Below are 13,571 nucleotides of genomic sequence, written 5' to 3' on the forward strand. Positions count from 1 at the left end.
GAAGAATTAACCAATCTCCTTAAGCTTCCCTTCCCGCTTCCCCTGCTATACAGTATAAAAATGATTCGCCTCTTTCACGGGGGGACTCCTTCGCCATTGTGTGAAGAGAGTCCCTGCTCGAGCTTGTAATAAAGTTCCTCACTGCTTTTGCATCGATCCGTGGCTCCTGTGGTGTTTGGTGGGATTCCGCGATCTGGGTACACCACCAGATGTTCAAGCTGGTTTTAGAAAAGGCAGAGGAACCAGAGATCAAATTGCCAACATCTGCTGGATCATTGAAAAAGCAAGAGAGTTTCAGAAAAACATCTATTTCTGCTTTAATGACTATGCCAAAGCCTTTGTGTGGATCACAATAAACTGTGGAAAATTCTGAAGGAGATGGAAATACCAGACTACCTGACCTGCCCCTTTGAGAAACCTGTTTGCTGGTCAGGAAGCAACACTTAGAATTGGACATGGAACAACATGTTCCAACATGTTCCAACAACATGGTTCCAAATAGGAAAAGGACTACATAAAGGCTGTATGTTGTCACCCTGCTTTTTTAAGTTATATGCAGAGTACATCATGAAAAATGCTGGGCTGGAAGAAGCACAAGCTGGACTCAAGATTCCTGGGAGAAATATCAATAACCTCAGATGTGCAGATGACACCACCCTTATGGCAGAAAGTGAAGAAGAACTAAAGAGCCTCTTGATGAAAGTGAAACAGGAGAGTGAAAAACTCGGCTTAAAGCTCAACATTCAGAAAACTAAGATCATGGCATCTGGTCCCATCACTTCATGGCAAATAGATGGGGAAACAATGGAAACAGTGGCTGACTTTATTTTTCTGGGCTCCAAAATCACTGCAGATGGTGACTGCAGCCATGAAGTTAAAAGACGCTTACTCCTTGGAAGGAAAGTTATGACCAACATAGACAACATATTAAAAAGCAGAGACATTACTTTGTGAACAAAGGTCCGTCTAGTCAAGGCTATGGTTTTTCCAGTGGTCATGTATGGATGTGAGAGTTGAACTATAAAGAAAGCTGAGTGCCGAATAATTGATGCTTTTGAACTGTGGTGTTGGAGAAGACTCTTGAGAGTCTCTTGGACTGCAAGGAGAGCCAACAGATTAGTCCTGGGTGTTCATTGGAAGGACTGATGTTGAACTTGAAACTCCAATACTTTGGCTATCTGATGCAAAGAGCTGACTCATTTGCAAAGACCCTCATGCTGGGAAGGTTTGAGGGCAGGAGGAGAAGGGGACGACAGAGGATGAGATGGTTGGATGGCATCACCAACTCAATGGAATGGGTTTGGGTAGACTCCAGCAGTTGGTGATGGATAGGGAGGCCTGGTGTGCTGCAGTTCATGGGGTCGCAAAGAGTTGGACACAACTGAGCGACTGAACTGAAGTGGACATTAGTTATTGGACTGAATTAATCTTCTTGATGTAGTTGGGCAATTCCTACCATGCAAGTCTTGCTGGAGATAGCCAGACTCCTCATACAGGTCATGTGCTCCATTCTCTCACCTCCCTGGCAGCCAGGGCTTAGACATGGGACTTGGGACCACTAGAGACCCCATCTCGGACACTGTAGTTGGAGTGAGTCACGCAAAATAGCACAGATAAAAAAGATCACATTCTGACAGTAGCAGAGAGTTACAGCTCACTTTGAAGTGCAGCAGGGCAGCAGGATGGGGGTGCCTGCAGCAGAGACTCACTTCTGGCTGTATCATCAGTGGTTTCCTTGTCAGGCAGTTCCTTAGGGGGATGATCTTGTCTTTGGTTCTGGTTGACCAGCCTCCATACCTACCTAGCTAGGACAAGGTCAGACACTAGACAAGACAGTTGGCATCACTCACTGCCTGCAAGGGAGAGGGATCAAAGGCAGGAGTCAATAGTACGAACTCTAGGAGGACAGACAGTGGCTGATCCATCTCTGAATCCTTAGCATTTAGGACAGTGCCTGAAACTTAAAAAGTGCTCACTAAATATCTGCGGATGAGAGCACCCCTGAGTAAGCGCATGAATTGGTGAGAGCATACACTAGGGACGTCTGATTTCAATCAGCCCCAGGCACCTGAAACTGACAATGAGAGTTTTATGTATCAGGGTCTCATTAGAAGAAGACAGAAAGAGCCCTACTCTGGAAGCCCTAGAAAAGGCTTCCTGGGGTTCCCAGACCATCAAATACTTGGTCAGTACTTGGGTATCAATATGTATTTGACTCTGGTCCATGAGCCCCAGAGCCCACTCAGAAGCTTGTCACTTCTTTCAGAAGCTGACAGCTGGTCAAGAAGCATGTTTGTGTGCACATGTATGCAAGCGGTGGCAGAATATGGGACAGGGTATACACTAGGTACTGTTAGCTCTTGCCTTGGATCCCAGAATACCATGAAACTGGAAACTTAGCGTTGGTCCTAAGGACCTTTCCTGGTGGATTTGTAATTTATTTATTTATTTGACCATACCCTGAGGCATGTGGGAGCTAGTTCCCTGACCAGGAATTGAACCTGCACCCCTTGCAGTGGAAGTGCAGAGTCTTAATCACTGGACCAACAGGGAAGTCTCTGGCTTTGTAATTTAGAAAGAAGTGATTACAATAATGCCTAAAAATCAGCAATATTACTAATATTTATGTATGCTGGGTGACAGATTTTTAAAGATCTGGAAGAAAGAGAGGAGCCAGTGAGAACTTTCACAGCAAAAGATCAAGAATCGAGTGAAATTTCCAGAAATCTGGTGCACTGATGCCACAATGTCAGTGGTTTCTCTGACAGCAGCAACTTTTAATCATCTCAACATCGTGGGGATAAAGCTCTGCTGTGACCGTCCCACAGTGCAGAGCCTCAGCAGAAGCCAAGATTGTTTCAACAGGATTTCTGTAAAGGATGTTGTGTCAGAACTGGTTTTATTTTTGTCCCCCACCCCCATTAATCCTTTGACGTCTTCCCTGGAGGCTCAGTGGTAAAGATTCTGCCCACTGATGCAGGAGACAAGGCTTCAATCCCTGGGTCGGGAAGATCTTCTGGAGGAGGAAGTGGTAACCCACTCCAGTATGCTTGCCTGGAAAATCCCATGGACAGAGGAGCCTGGTGAGCTACAGTCCATGGGGTTGCAAAAGAGTTGGACACAACTTGGAGACTAAACAACAACAATCCTTTGAAACTTTGTTGAGAAGGCCTGATCTTTCTCTGCCCATGGTGAAGACTGGGACAGACATATGACTTCTGTCTCAGTATGCCATCCTATCACTTTTAACCATGCAATCTCATGGCACTGAAGTATCTAGTCACATCTAATAGTCAAAACTACAAACTTGGGACTTCCCTGGTGGTCCATGGGTTAAGACTTTGTCTTCCAATACATGGAGAAAGCAATGGCACCCCACTCCAGTACTCTTGCCTGGAAAATCCCATGCATGGAGGAGCCTGGGAGGCTGCAGTCCATGGGGTCGCACAGAGTCAGACACGACTGAAGCGACTTAACAGCAGCAGCTTCCAACACAGGGGGTGCAGGTTCGCTCACTGGTCAGCGGGCTAAGGTCCCACATGCTTTGTAACCGAAGAGCCAGAACATAACACAGAAGCAATACTGCAACAAATTCAATAAAGACTTTAAACATGTCCACATTAAGAAAAAAAAGTCTTAAAAAACAAAAGCCAAATAATGTTATTTAAAAAAAAAAATGGCATCAGCTCTTTGCTAACTTGAGCTTGCTTCAGGCTTGAAACCTCCAGCAGTTCTGGCCCTCTTCCCATTTGTTTCTTATTTATAAATGTATCCAGAATTCTTCTTGAAGGAAAGCAGGGCCCAGGCCTGATCTTAAGGGCTCTTTTTGGTTCTTTTTTTTTTTGAAATAAATGTTTAAAATATTAACTGACTCATTCATTCATTCATTCATTCATGGCTGTGCTGGGTCTTTATCGCTGCACATGGGCTTTCTCGAGTGGCCGCGAGCAGGGGCTACTCTTCATTGCAGGGTGCAGGCTTCTCATTGCCCTGGCTTCTCCTGTTATGGAGCACTAGCTCGAAGAGTGTGGGCTTCAGTAGTTGCAGAACACTGGCTTAGTTGGTCCATGGCATGTGGAATCTTCCCAGACTAGGGATCGAACCTGTGTCCCTGTGTTGGCAGAGGAATTCTTAACCACGAGACCACCAGGGAAGCTTTAGCTCTCCTATCTCTGATTCTACATAATAATCAGAAAATAAAGGTTTGGAAGTATCTTTGAGTGTTTACACTGAAATTTACAATTAAATAAAAACATTCTAATGTGTGTACAAGAATCATCTGTTTTATTTATTTTACAGAGTAATGGTTTAAATTGAATACACTTGGGCACAGTAAATATTTTGACATGAAAAGCATCAGAATGGGCATCAGAAAAATAGCATCTCATCTTACACACAGTAACTAGAAAATATCTTTGTCTGATTATTTAAGGGTTACAAATCCTGAGAATGTTAGACATTGAACAAACTAGGTACTACCTTATAATTCAATCTTGCTTGGAAATCATCATTTAACAAAATGCTCTGAGGTACAAATCACCTATGTATTAAACATGAATTTTTTACATTTTACAAAGACTTTAAACAAATATATCAAATGATTATACTTCAGTGGCTCTAAAACAGCTATCAGTCAGGTTCCAGGACACACTGTTCCACGATTTCGCGTAAGCTGGGGTTCTCCATGGCAGCCGCCACTCGCTCTTTGTCATTTATCTGCTTGTTGACTACAAAACACACACACACAAGTTAGCATAACTCTGTCAATATACAGCAGCAGACAATATTTTTATTAGTTTGTTAAAACAGAATTCAACTCCTTGAAAACTTAATGCAGATGTTGGCTAAATATTTGTAAGTTTTGAAAGGAAGACTTAAAGAGAAAAAATTTCCTGTAATTTCAGTTTTGCTTTTCCTGAATTCCATCTCTGCTGTTTTTAAGTGATTGCCACCTTGTTTCTCTCTGTAGGCCAGAGAGTCTTTATATAAAAAAGCTTCTCAAAAAAAAAAGGGGGGGGGGTGTTCTTTACTCCCATTTTAATACATTCACCCAGGAAGACTCCATGCTTGCACTGCAGGAGGCGCTGTAGTTCGACCCCTGGTCGGGGAACTAAGATCCCACATGCCACAGAACATGGCCAAAAAAAAAAAAAAAAAAAAAATTCAATATAATACATTAATCCAAACTCACAAAGACAACCCCTACCCCGACATTCCCTAACGCTTTATTCTCTGGACCTTTGAATTCAGCTTCAAACATACAGCTCTCTCTCCTGCCACCAAAGAAAAGAGGCAAGCTCTCCTCAGAGTCTGTACGTCAAGGTTGCCAGAGCTGCACATTCTTTACAGATGTGTGGCCCCTGGACTAAACCAGTCAATATCCACAGGGCTTAATTCTAGTTCACCCAGCATTCCACTGAAAAAATTACTTTCTTCTCAAGGAAAAGCTAGTAGCTGATTTTGTACTCTTGCAAATGACCCAGTAGATGCTTGGCTGGTGGAAGAACCTAATATCCAAGATAAAGTACTATATAAAGCTGTTTTCTAATAATGGTTCAAAATTCACTTACTCTCTTCCTCTGTTGAGTGGGTTCCTTCAGAAATGTAGATTTCCAACTAGGAAAAACATACATTGAAAGCAAAACATTTAGATGAGTGAGGTGGAATATACAATGAACTCCAGAGCCTAGAGATGAAAGTCCAATCCTGTTTCCAACATCAAAGACTTGGGACACATCTTCACACTCTTTGCTAAAATGAAGGCTTAAGTTACAAGGATTTTTTCTTTTTTTTGGTCACATGAGGAAAGTCTACAGGGGGTATTCTCATTATTTTTTTATAAACACAAACCTACGATTTTACACAGATGAGATCTCATATATGTTTTGCTCCAAAATATCTCCCCTGTACTCTGCCTTTTCCTCCCAAATCGGTATCTAAACTTACTCCCTGCCCCACCCCAAAAGAAAGTCACTTTAATCTTGTGTACTTTCTTCCATATTTTTCTCTATACCCATGTAATTTTTCACAACACACATACCCACCAAGGCTGGAAATTCATTTTTATTGCATATTTTATAAAAATGGGTTCACGATATATAGTTCTCAGTATCATCATTTTCTCATTTACTATTATCTTGATAAATTTATTTTCAAGTACACCACTGGTTAAGCTATCCCTCTGGGTCCCGCTGCACTCACTTGCTCAAATGAGCTAACCTCCAAGAACCAGAGTTTTTAAGACAAACCCACAAAATTATTGCAAATATTGTGGTAACTAAATCATGCTATATGATAAAGATTTGTCTACTCTTCAGGGAACATTGGAGCACCTGATCTAATTCTCATATACTTATTCACTACTGAGACAAATGTTTTTCATGATGGGGAAAAATCATAACCTATTATGGCTATAAGAGACCTTAGAGACCATCTTGATCAGTTTTCTTTAAAATACAAAACACCATATAAATCCCATCAATGTCATTAACAGTAAGTCTTATTGTGAACAACAAAGGAGGTGATACAAAATCAATCTATATTCATTTGTTGGTGTTGCTGTTTAGTCACTAAGTTATGTTTGACTTTTACGACGCCATAGACTGTAGAGTCATAGCCCACCAGGCCCCTCTGTCCAAGGGACTTCCCAGGCAAGAAGGCTGGAGTGGGTTGCCATTTCCTTCTCCAGGAGTTCTTCCTGACCCAAGGATCAAACCCACATCTCCTGCATTGGCAGGCACATTCTTTACCACTGACATACCTGGGAGACCCCATATACTCATTTACTTTGGTAATTTAAGGAAATTTGTGAAATGCCAGGCTGGATAAAGCATAAGCTGGAATCAAGATTGCTGGGAGAAATATCAATAACCTCAGATAAGCAGATGACACCAGCCTAACGGCAGAAAGTGAAGAAGAACTAAAGAGCCTCTTGATGAAGGTGAAACAGGAGAGCAAAAATCCTGCCTTAAAATTCAACATTCAAAAAACTAAGATCATGGCATCCAGTCCCATCACTCCATGGCACACTGCAGATGAGACCACAGATAGCCCCTCCCCACCAGGCTCCAGTGCGCCCCAGGCCCGAGTCTGTCTTCATCTGGCATTCAAGGCCCTCCCACCTCTGGCCTGCATACACTGTGCTACATCCCGGCTGATTTTCATCACCCTTACCCCAACCTGCAATTCACTCTGCAAGAATGCCTTTCTGACAAGTTTCTTCCCCTCTGCTCTTCACCCAGCTCCACCACTTCCCTGCTGGAACCTCTCCTGTGACAACCCCCACCCTCCCACCCCCATCAACATACACACCTAGTTGTTGCAGACCCAACAACTAGACCCAAGGGCCTGCACGGTATGTGGACATGCGTCTGGCAGAGAACCAACTGCACTACAATTGCCTCTTATATTTCCCCTCGCCAGTATCCGTGGCCCCACAGGGAGGACGGGGGCTTCGTCTCTCTTTTCCATTGCTCTACCCAAGAGTGGCTGCCATGTAGTAGGTGCTCAGGAATGGCCGATGGGATGCAGGTATGAATGAACCAATGCAGTCACATGCACATCTCTTGCACAACCTGTTTTTAGGGAATCAACATAGATAGAGACTTAGAACATGGCTTTGAATGCCAGTTTTGCCATTTACCAGCAGTCTAACACTGGGCAAGTTACTGAAGCTCTATCAGCCTCAGACTTCTCACTTGTGAATTAGGATTAACTGAAAACCTACCTCAAGAGGGTTACTAACAGGATCAAACAAGACACATAAAGTGGCCTGTTGCTGTTGTTGTTCAGTCACTAAGTCGTGTCTTACTCTTTGTGACCCCACAGACTGCGGCACACCAGGCTTCCCTGTCTTTCACTATCTCCTGGAGTTTGCTCACTCATGTCCTTTGAGTTGGTGATGCCATCCAACCATCTCATCCTCTGTCGCCCACTTCTCCTCTTGCCCCCAGCCTTTCCCAGCATCAGGGTCTTTTCCAAAGTCAGCTCTTCGCATCACTTGGTCAAAGAATTGGAGCTCAGCTTCATCATTTGTCCTTCCAGTGAACATTCAGGGTTGATTTCCTTTAGGATTGACTGGCTTGATCTCCTTGCTGTTCAAGGGACTCTCAAGAGTCTTCTCCAGCACCACAGTTTGAAAGCATCAATTCTTCAGTCCTCAGCCTTATTTATGGTCCAACTCTCACATCTGTACATGACTATTGGAAAAACCATAATTTTGACTATACAGAGCTTTGTCAGCAAAGTGATGTCCTGCTTTTCAATATGCTGTCTAGGTTTGTCATAGCTTTTCTTCCAAGGTGCAAGTGTCTTTTCATTTCATGGCTGCAGTCATCGTCCGCAGTGACTTTGGAGCCCAAGAAAATGAAATCTGTCACTGTTTCCACTTTTTCTCCATCTATTTGCCATGAAGTGATGGGACCAGATGCCATGATCTTAGTTTTTTGAATGTTGAGTTTTAAGCCAGTTTTTTCACTCTCCTCTTTCACCTTCATCAAGAGGCTCTTTCGTTTCTCTTCACTTTCTGCCATTAGGGTGGTATCATCTGCATATCTGAGGTTATTAATATTTCTCCCAGCAATCTTGATTCTGGCTTGTGCTTCATCCAACCTAGTATTTCACATGATGTACTCTGCATATAAGTTAAATAAGCAGGGTGACAATATACAGCCTTGATGTACTCCTTTCCCAATTTGGAACCAGTCCTTGGTTCCATGTCTGGTTCTAACTATTGCTTCTTGTCCTGAATACAGGTTTCTCAGGAGGCAGATAAGGTGGTCTGGCATTTCCTTCTCTTTAAGAATTTTCCACAGCTTGTTGTGATCCACACAAAGGCTTTAGCACAGTCAATGAAACACAAGTAGATGTTTTTTGGAATTCCTTTGCTTTTTCAATGATCCAGCGGGTGTTGGCAATTTGACCTCTGGTTCTGTGGTCTGTGCCACATGACAACTAGCATTTGCCATGAGTTCTTCCCACACATCACCTTATTAGATCCTCAAGGCCACCCAGCTATGAATGCCCAGTGCCTCCATCTAGCCAGGGAAGAACCTGGGTCTCAATTCAGACATTCTGAGCCCCAAGCTGTGCTTTGGGGGCCCCATCTGAGCTAGTTACCCACTGGAATCTACTGGAGACTGTGTTAAAAAAGACCAAACCAATTAAATCAACTCACTGGGAGTGAGGCTCCAGAATTGGTTTTCTAAAGCAAGTTCTGCAAGGAAGGCAAAATCAGGGTGCTCAGTGTTTGGGGAACCAACACTAGAGAAGGCCTCTCTTAGACAGAATTGGGTTTGAACTCCACTTCTGCCCCAGGCTAGCTGTGTGACCTTGGCAATTGACTCACCACTTGGCCCCTCATCCACAAAACAGAAATATTAACATGGTACTGGGTTCTCAGGAGACCCTAAGAGCCCTTGAGGAACCTCCCCTTTCTATACAATGGCTATGACCATGGAACCTTTCTCATAGGGTCTGTCGTGTGGATTAAAGGAGTAGATAAACACAAGCAGAGCACTCAGAGATGAGCCTGCATGTTTACTACAGCCCTTAATAAATGCTGGCTGCACCATTACTGTTACACCACTGCCGTTACCACAACAATCAGCCTGCATATAGCACTGTCCTGTTTACAAAATGCTTTCACCTCCAGGGTCTCAGAGAGCTTAGGGTAGGCTAAAGCTGGTGCCTACTGGCTCATGAGAGACTGCTGCTAAATTGCAGGAATCTGTGAGCCAGGTGTTAAACTGAGCCACGTAAGAATATTGTTTTAATATTAAAAATTAAATTATGGAAATATGTTTAATTAAATTATATTTAAAACACTTACAACTTATTGCTTCTAATTTCTACTATATTTTATTATCTTTTATGTTCTTGAAGTTATTTAATGCCTTTTCTCTCTGAATAGAGATCATGGCATGTTAACATCATGGTATGTTACTGCACCCCTCTTCCCAGTTCTAGTCAGTGTCAGCAATATTGGTACCTTGAAATTGGCCACAGCAGGTATATTTACACCACAGAAACTGGCAGACAATACAAATCAGGACTTGAATTCTTGATTCTAGACTTAGGAAGTGCTAAAGATCACTTAATAACAGAGATTAAACTTATGTGTGCTGTGTCTCTAGCTATTATTTTGTGCTACCAGAGAAAACTGAGGAAATATTTTTCAATATTCAGAAATTATTATCCAATTCAGAAAAGAAGCCACTCACATCACTGAAGTTGTGAAGTTCCAATGCACAAGCAGTATTCATTGCTTCACTTTCACTTTACTTACTAACATAAACAAAAATACCAACCAACAATCCTGTTGGAAACTACACTCATCTGTCTACTGCATCCATAGGTTGGCTACAGATACAACTAACTAAGTGTTCTGTGAGAATCAATTTATTTTGTGAAGTTAACAAAATAAAGTGTTATATATTTTATACTTGTAAATTATATTATAAACCTTTATATCAGTAGAATTTATAGTAATCTAGTGTGTGCGTACATGTATTTGTTTACTGGAGTCCAGCTATTACCAGAAAACCACTGCACAGAATCTGAATAGACTAAATTACTGTTTTGCTAATTCCTAAATTTTACTCATTCCTAAATTACTAAATTCCTCACCAGTTTCCCAGGTGAGGAAACCGAGGATCAGAGAAGTTAAGTAACTGCTTCAAGGCCACACGACTACCAAGTGGTGCTGCTAGGTTTTCACTCAGGGATTTTAGCGCCAAGATAGCTGCTGTCTGCACCACCCTTCACCACTTCCAGAATCAGATTCTTTCACTCCTAGTGAGATCAGCTCAGAGGGAGGGCTGATGGTGGAGATGTGAATGGAACCTAAAAGGTACTATTTGAACACATGATACTTCAGTGGAGATCAGGCCTGGGCAGGGACCCAGAGAGGAGGACGATGGGCACCCGGCAGTAGCAGGGGTCTCTGAGCAACTAACAGTGATGACAGAGGTAGTAAGGACCAAAGAGGAGGAGGGCACTGCATTTTTCTCTTAGTGTCCTCATCTGTAAAACAAGGATCATGGTATTTACTCCAAGTCAGACCAACTTCACACCCAGTGTCCTGCCCTCCCTGGGAATCTGCCCAGCCTACTGGCTGGAACACACCACCTTATTCATTCCCCTCTTGGGTGTCTCTATGCCCACCTCCTTTTATGAATCCCTTTGGAGGAAAGAGAGGAATAGGGAGAAACATGGCCTCATAGGGAGGCTAGTTAAAATTCACAGCCATCACTTGTAACGAGTCTTGGAGTTTGCAGGACCCTTTCAGAAATACTGACTTCTCCCTGGCCCCTCACTCCTCTCCCAGGTGAGGAAGTGAGGGGCAATATTGTCTCCACTTTCAAGGCCAGGAAAGGTCAGTCCATGACCTGCCCAATATCCCCTAGCAGCACTGAGACTCAAATGCAGGCTCTACCCACAATCCCCTTCTCTTTCTGCTTCCCATGTGGCCTCTTGCTGTATCTTATAAGAAGCAGTTGGTTGGTTTAATGCTCCCCATTTACCATCAAATTTCAACTCTTTCAATAATGGCTCTCCATAGTTGATTTTTTGCCACATTTTGTTTCCTTCCTCAATCATTTCGGAGCTCAGTGTCCTCACTTCACTTCTCCTCAGATCACTCTAGGGTGGCCTCATAGTAGTTGATGAAGCAGCCAACATGCATTCCTAAGGGTCCAGGCTCCCAGGCTGATACCTGGGGCTTCATGAGATGAAGAGCTCATGGGGGCACACGCTGAGGCTGGGACACAAACCACGCTTTGGGTATGCGGACCAGGAAACAAGGTCCACACTTGGAACACACCCAGTGGTTAAGGAAATCAGGAGAGACTTACATAGAAGCCTCAATAGCAAAATAAATCATTACAGAGCAAACGTGTGCTGCTTGAGTTGAATATAGAGTGAAAAAAGCAGGAGAGAAGATTGTAAAGGTTGTACAGTTCTCACGCACATACACACACACACTGTTCATAAAAGGCTGGGGAAGATACACCAAAAAGTTAATAGTGATTATTTTGGAGTAGGGAGTCTGTAGGTAACTTCTTTGTATGTTTCTGTATTTTCTATGACTTATTACTTTTTATAAGAGCATAAACAACCATCAGTTTCATTTAAAAGAGGCTTACTGAAGATCTTTGGTTCACCTCTTTCCCACATTCTTATCATTACCTCCAACTGGCTCACTCTCTCCTATTTACTCTCTCTCCTCTGCCAGGAGAATTTGCTTTCTAAATCAGAAATAGAATAATGTTTCTCTACCAATTAAAGGTCTTCCACAAATTACTGTTAATTTTTTTAAGTGTGATAACAGCATTATGGGTTGGTAAGAGACTGAATTTAATCTTGAGAGATGCTTATTGAAGTATTTAGGGTAAAGGGTCAATATAGCTAGAATTTTCTTTCAGATTATACCATAATTTTTTAAATTACATATATTTTACTATTTATTTTTAAATTTTTATTAAAGATATTTTAGACACACATATATGTATATATAATGCTTTTGCTCTGTGCTTAGTCTTTCAGTCATGTCTGACTCTTTATGACCCCATGGACTGTAGTCTGCCAGGCTCCTCTGTCCATGGGGATTCTCCAGGCAAGAATACTGGAGTGGGTTGCCATTTCCTTCTCCAGGGGATCTTCCCAACCCAGGGATCAAACCTGGGTCTCCCACATTGCAGGTGGATTCTTTACCCACTGAGCCACCAGGAAAGCCCAATGATGCTTTTATATAAATACAAATATAAAAATATATTTTTCTGTTTTAAAGAAAGAGGTAAAGCAAATGTGGCCAAATGTTGAATAGAGGAGGAAGACATAATGGTGCCCGTTGTATTCTTAGTTTCTTCAAATGCTTTGAAATGTTTTCATAATAATAATAAAAAAAATTGACAGGAAAGTCTTCCACGGCTGTGACTGCCTATACCAACTTCTTGGTCTGCCCTAAACCTTTTCAATCTCACCCTAATCTACCTTGACAGTCAAAACCGTCAAGTCTTGGACTTCCCTGGTGGTCCAGTGGTTGAGCATCTGCCTGCCAAAGCGGGGGACACAGATTCAATTCCTGGTCTGGCAAGACCCCACAGGCTGCAGAGTAACTATGCACCACAACTAATGAGCCCACAAGTTGCAACTACTGAAGTCCACGTGCCGAGAGCCTGTGCTCCACAACAAGAGAAGCCACTGCAATGAGAAGCAGCTCATGCACCACAACTAGAGAGTAGACCCTGCTCGCTGCAGCTAGAGAAAGCCCATGCATAGCAACAAAGACCCAGCACAGTCAAAAATAAATAAATACAACAAATTGTTTAAAAAACTGCCAAGTCTCACCTCTGTTTTATGCTCCAAGGTTTTAGTATGGAAATCATTTTACTCTTATAAGATCTACTTTCAAATGCATGCACATTTTATAGCAATTAATAGAGCACAGATTGATTTTTTAAGTATGAGGAATAATCTATTAGAAAGAAAAACCAATGTAAACAGATGAAAACTTAACTGTGCAAAAGATAAACTTATGGCACAGCATAGACCTTTGGATTAACTACGTGTAA

General features: G+C 42.4%; 1 protein-coding gene across 3 annotated transcripts in view; it reads right to left on the minus strand.

Annotated features, from left to right (window-relative positions):
• Positions 1 to 4,267: 4,267 nt before the first annotated feature.
• The window catches only part of LOC122705371 (death-associated protein kinase 2-like), a 102,513-nt gene continuing 93,209 nt past the window's right edge, over positions 4,268 to 13,571 (minus strand). For 2 of the 3 annotated variants that reach the window (XM_043920708.1, XM_043920709.1), the window contains exons 5-6: positions 5,571 to 5,616; positions 4,268 to 4,727 (exon numbers count right to left, since the gene is read on the minus strand). In XM_043920708.1, the coding sequence (XP_043776643.1) occupies positions 4,630 to 4,727; positions 5,571 to 5,616 (144 nt within the window). In that variant the 3' untranslated portion in view covers positions 4,268 to 4,629. The remainder of the gene's footprint in view (positions 4,728 to 5,570; positions 5,617 to 13,571) is intronic. The other variant, XR_006344088.1, reaches the window with a different exon arrangement.

The sequence above is a fragment of the Cervus elaphus genome, chromosome 12 (genome assembly GCF_910594005.1).
Source record: "Cervus elaphus chromosome 12, mCerEla1.1, whole genome shotgun sequence".
NCBI classification, from domain to species: Eukaryota; Metazoa; Chordata; class Mammalia; order Artiodactyla; family Cervidae; genus Cervus; species Cervus elaphus.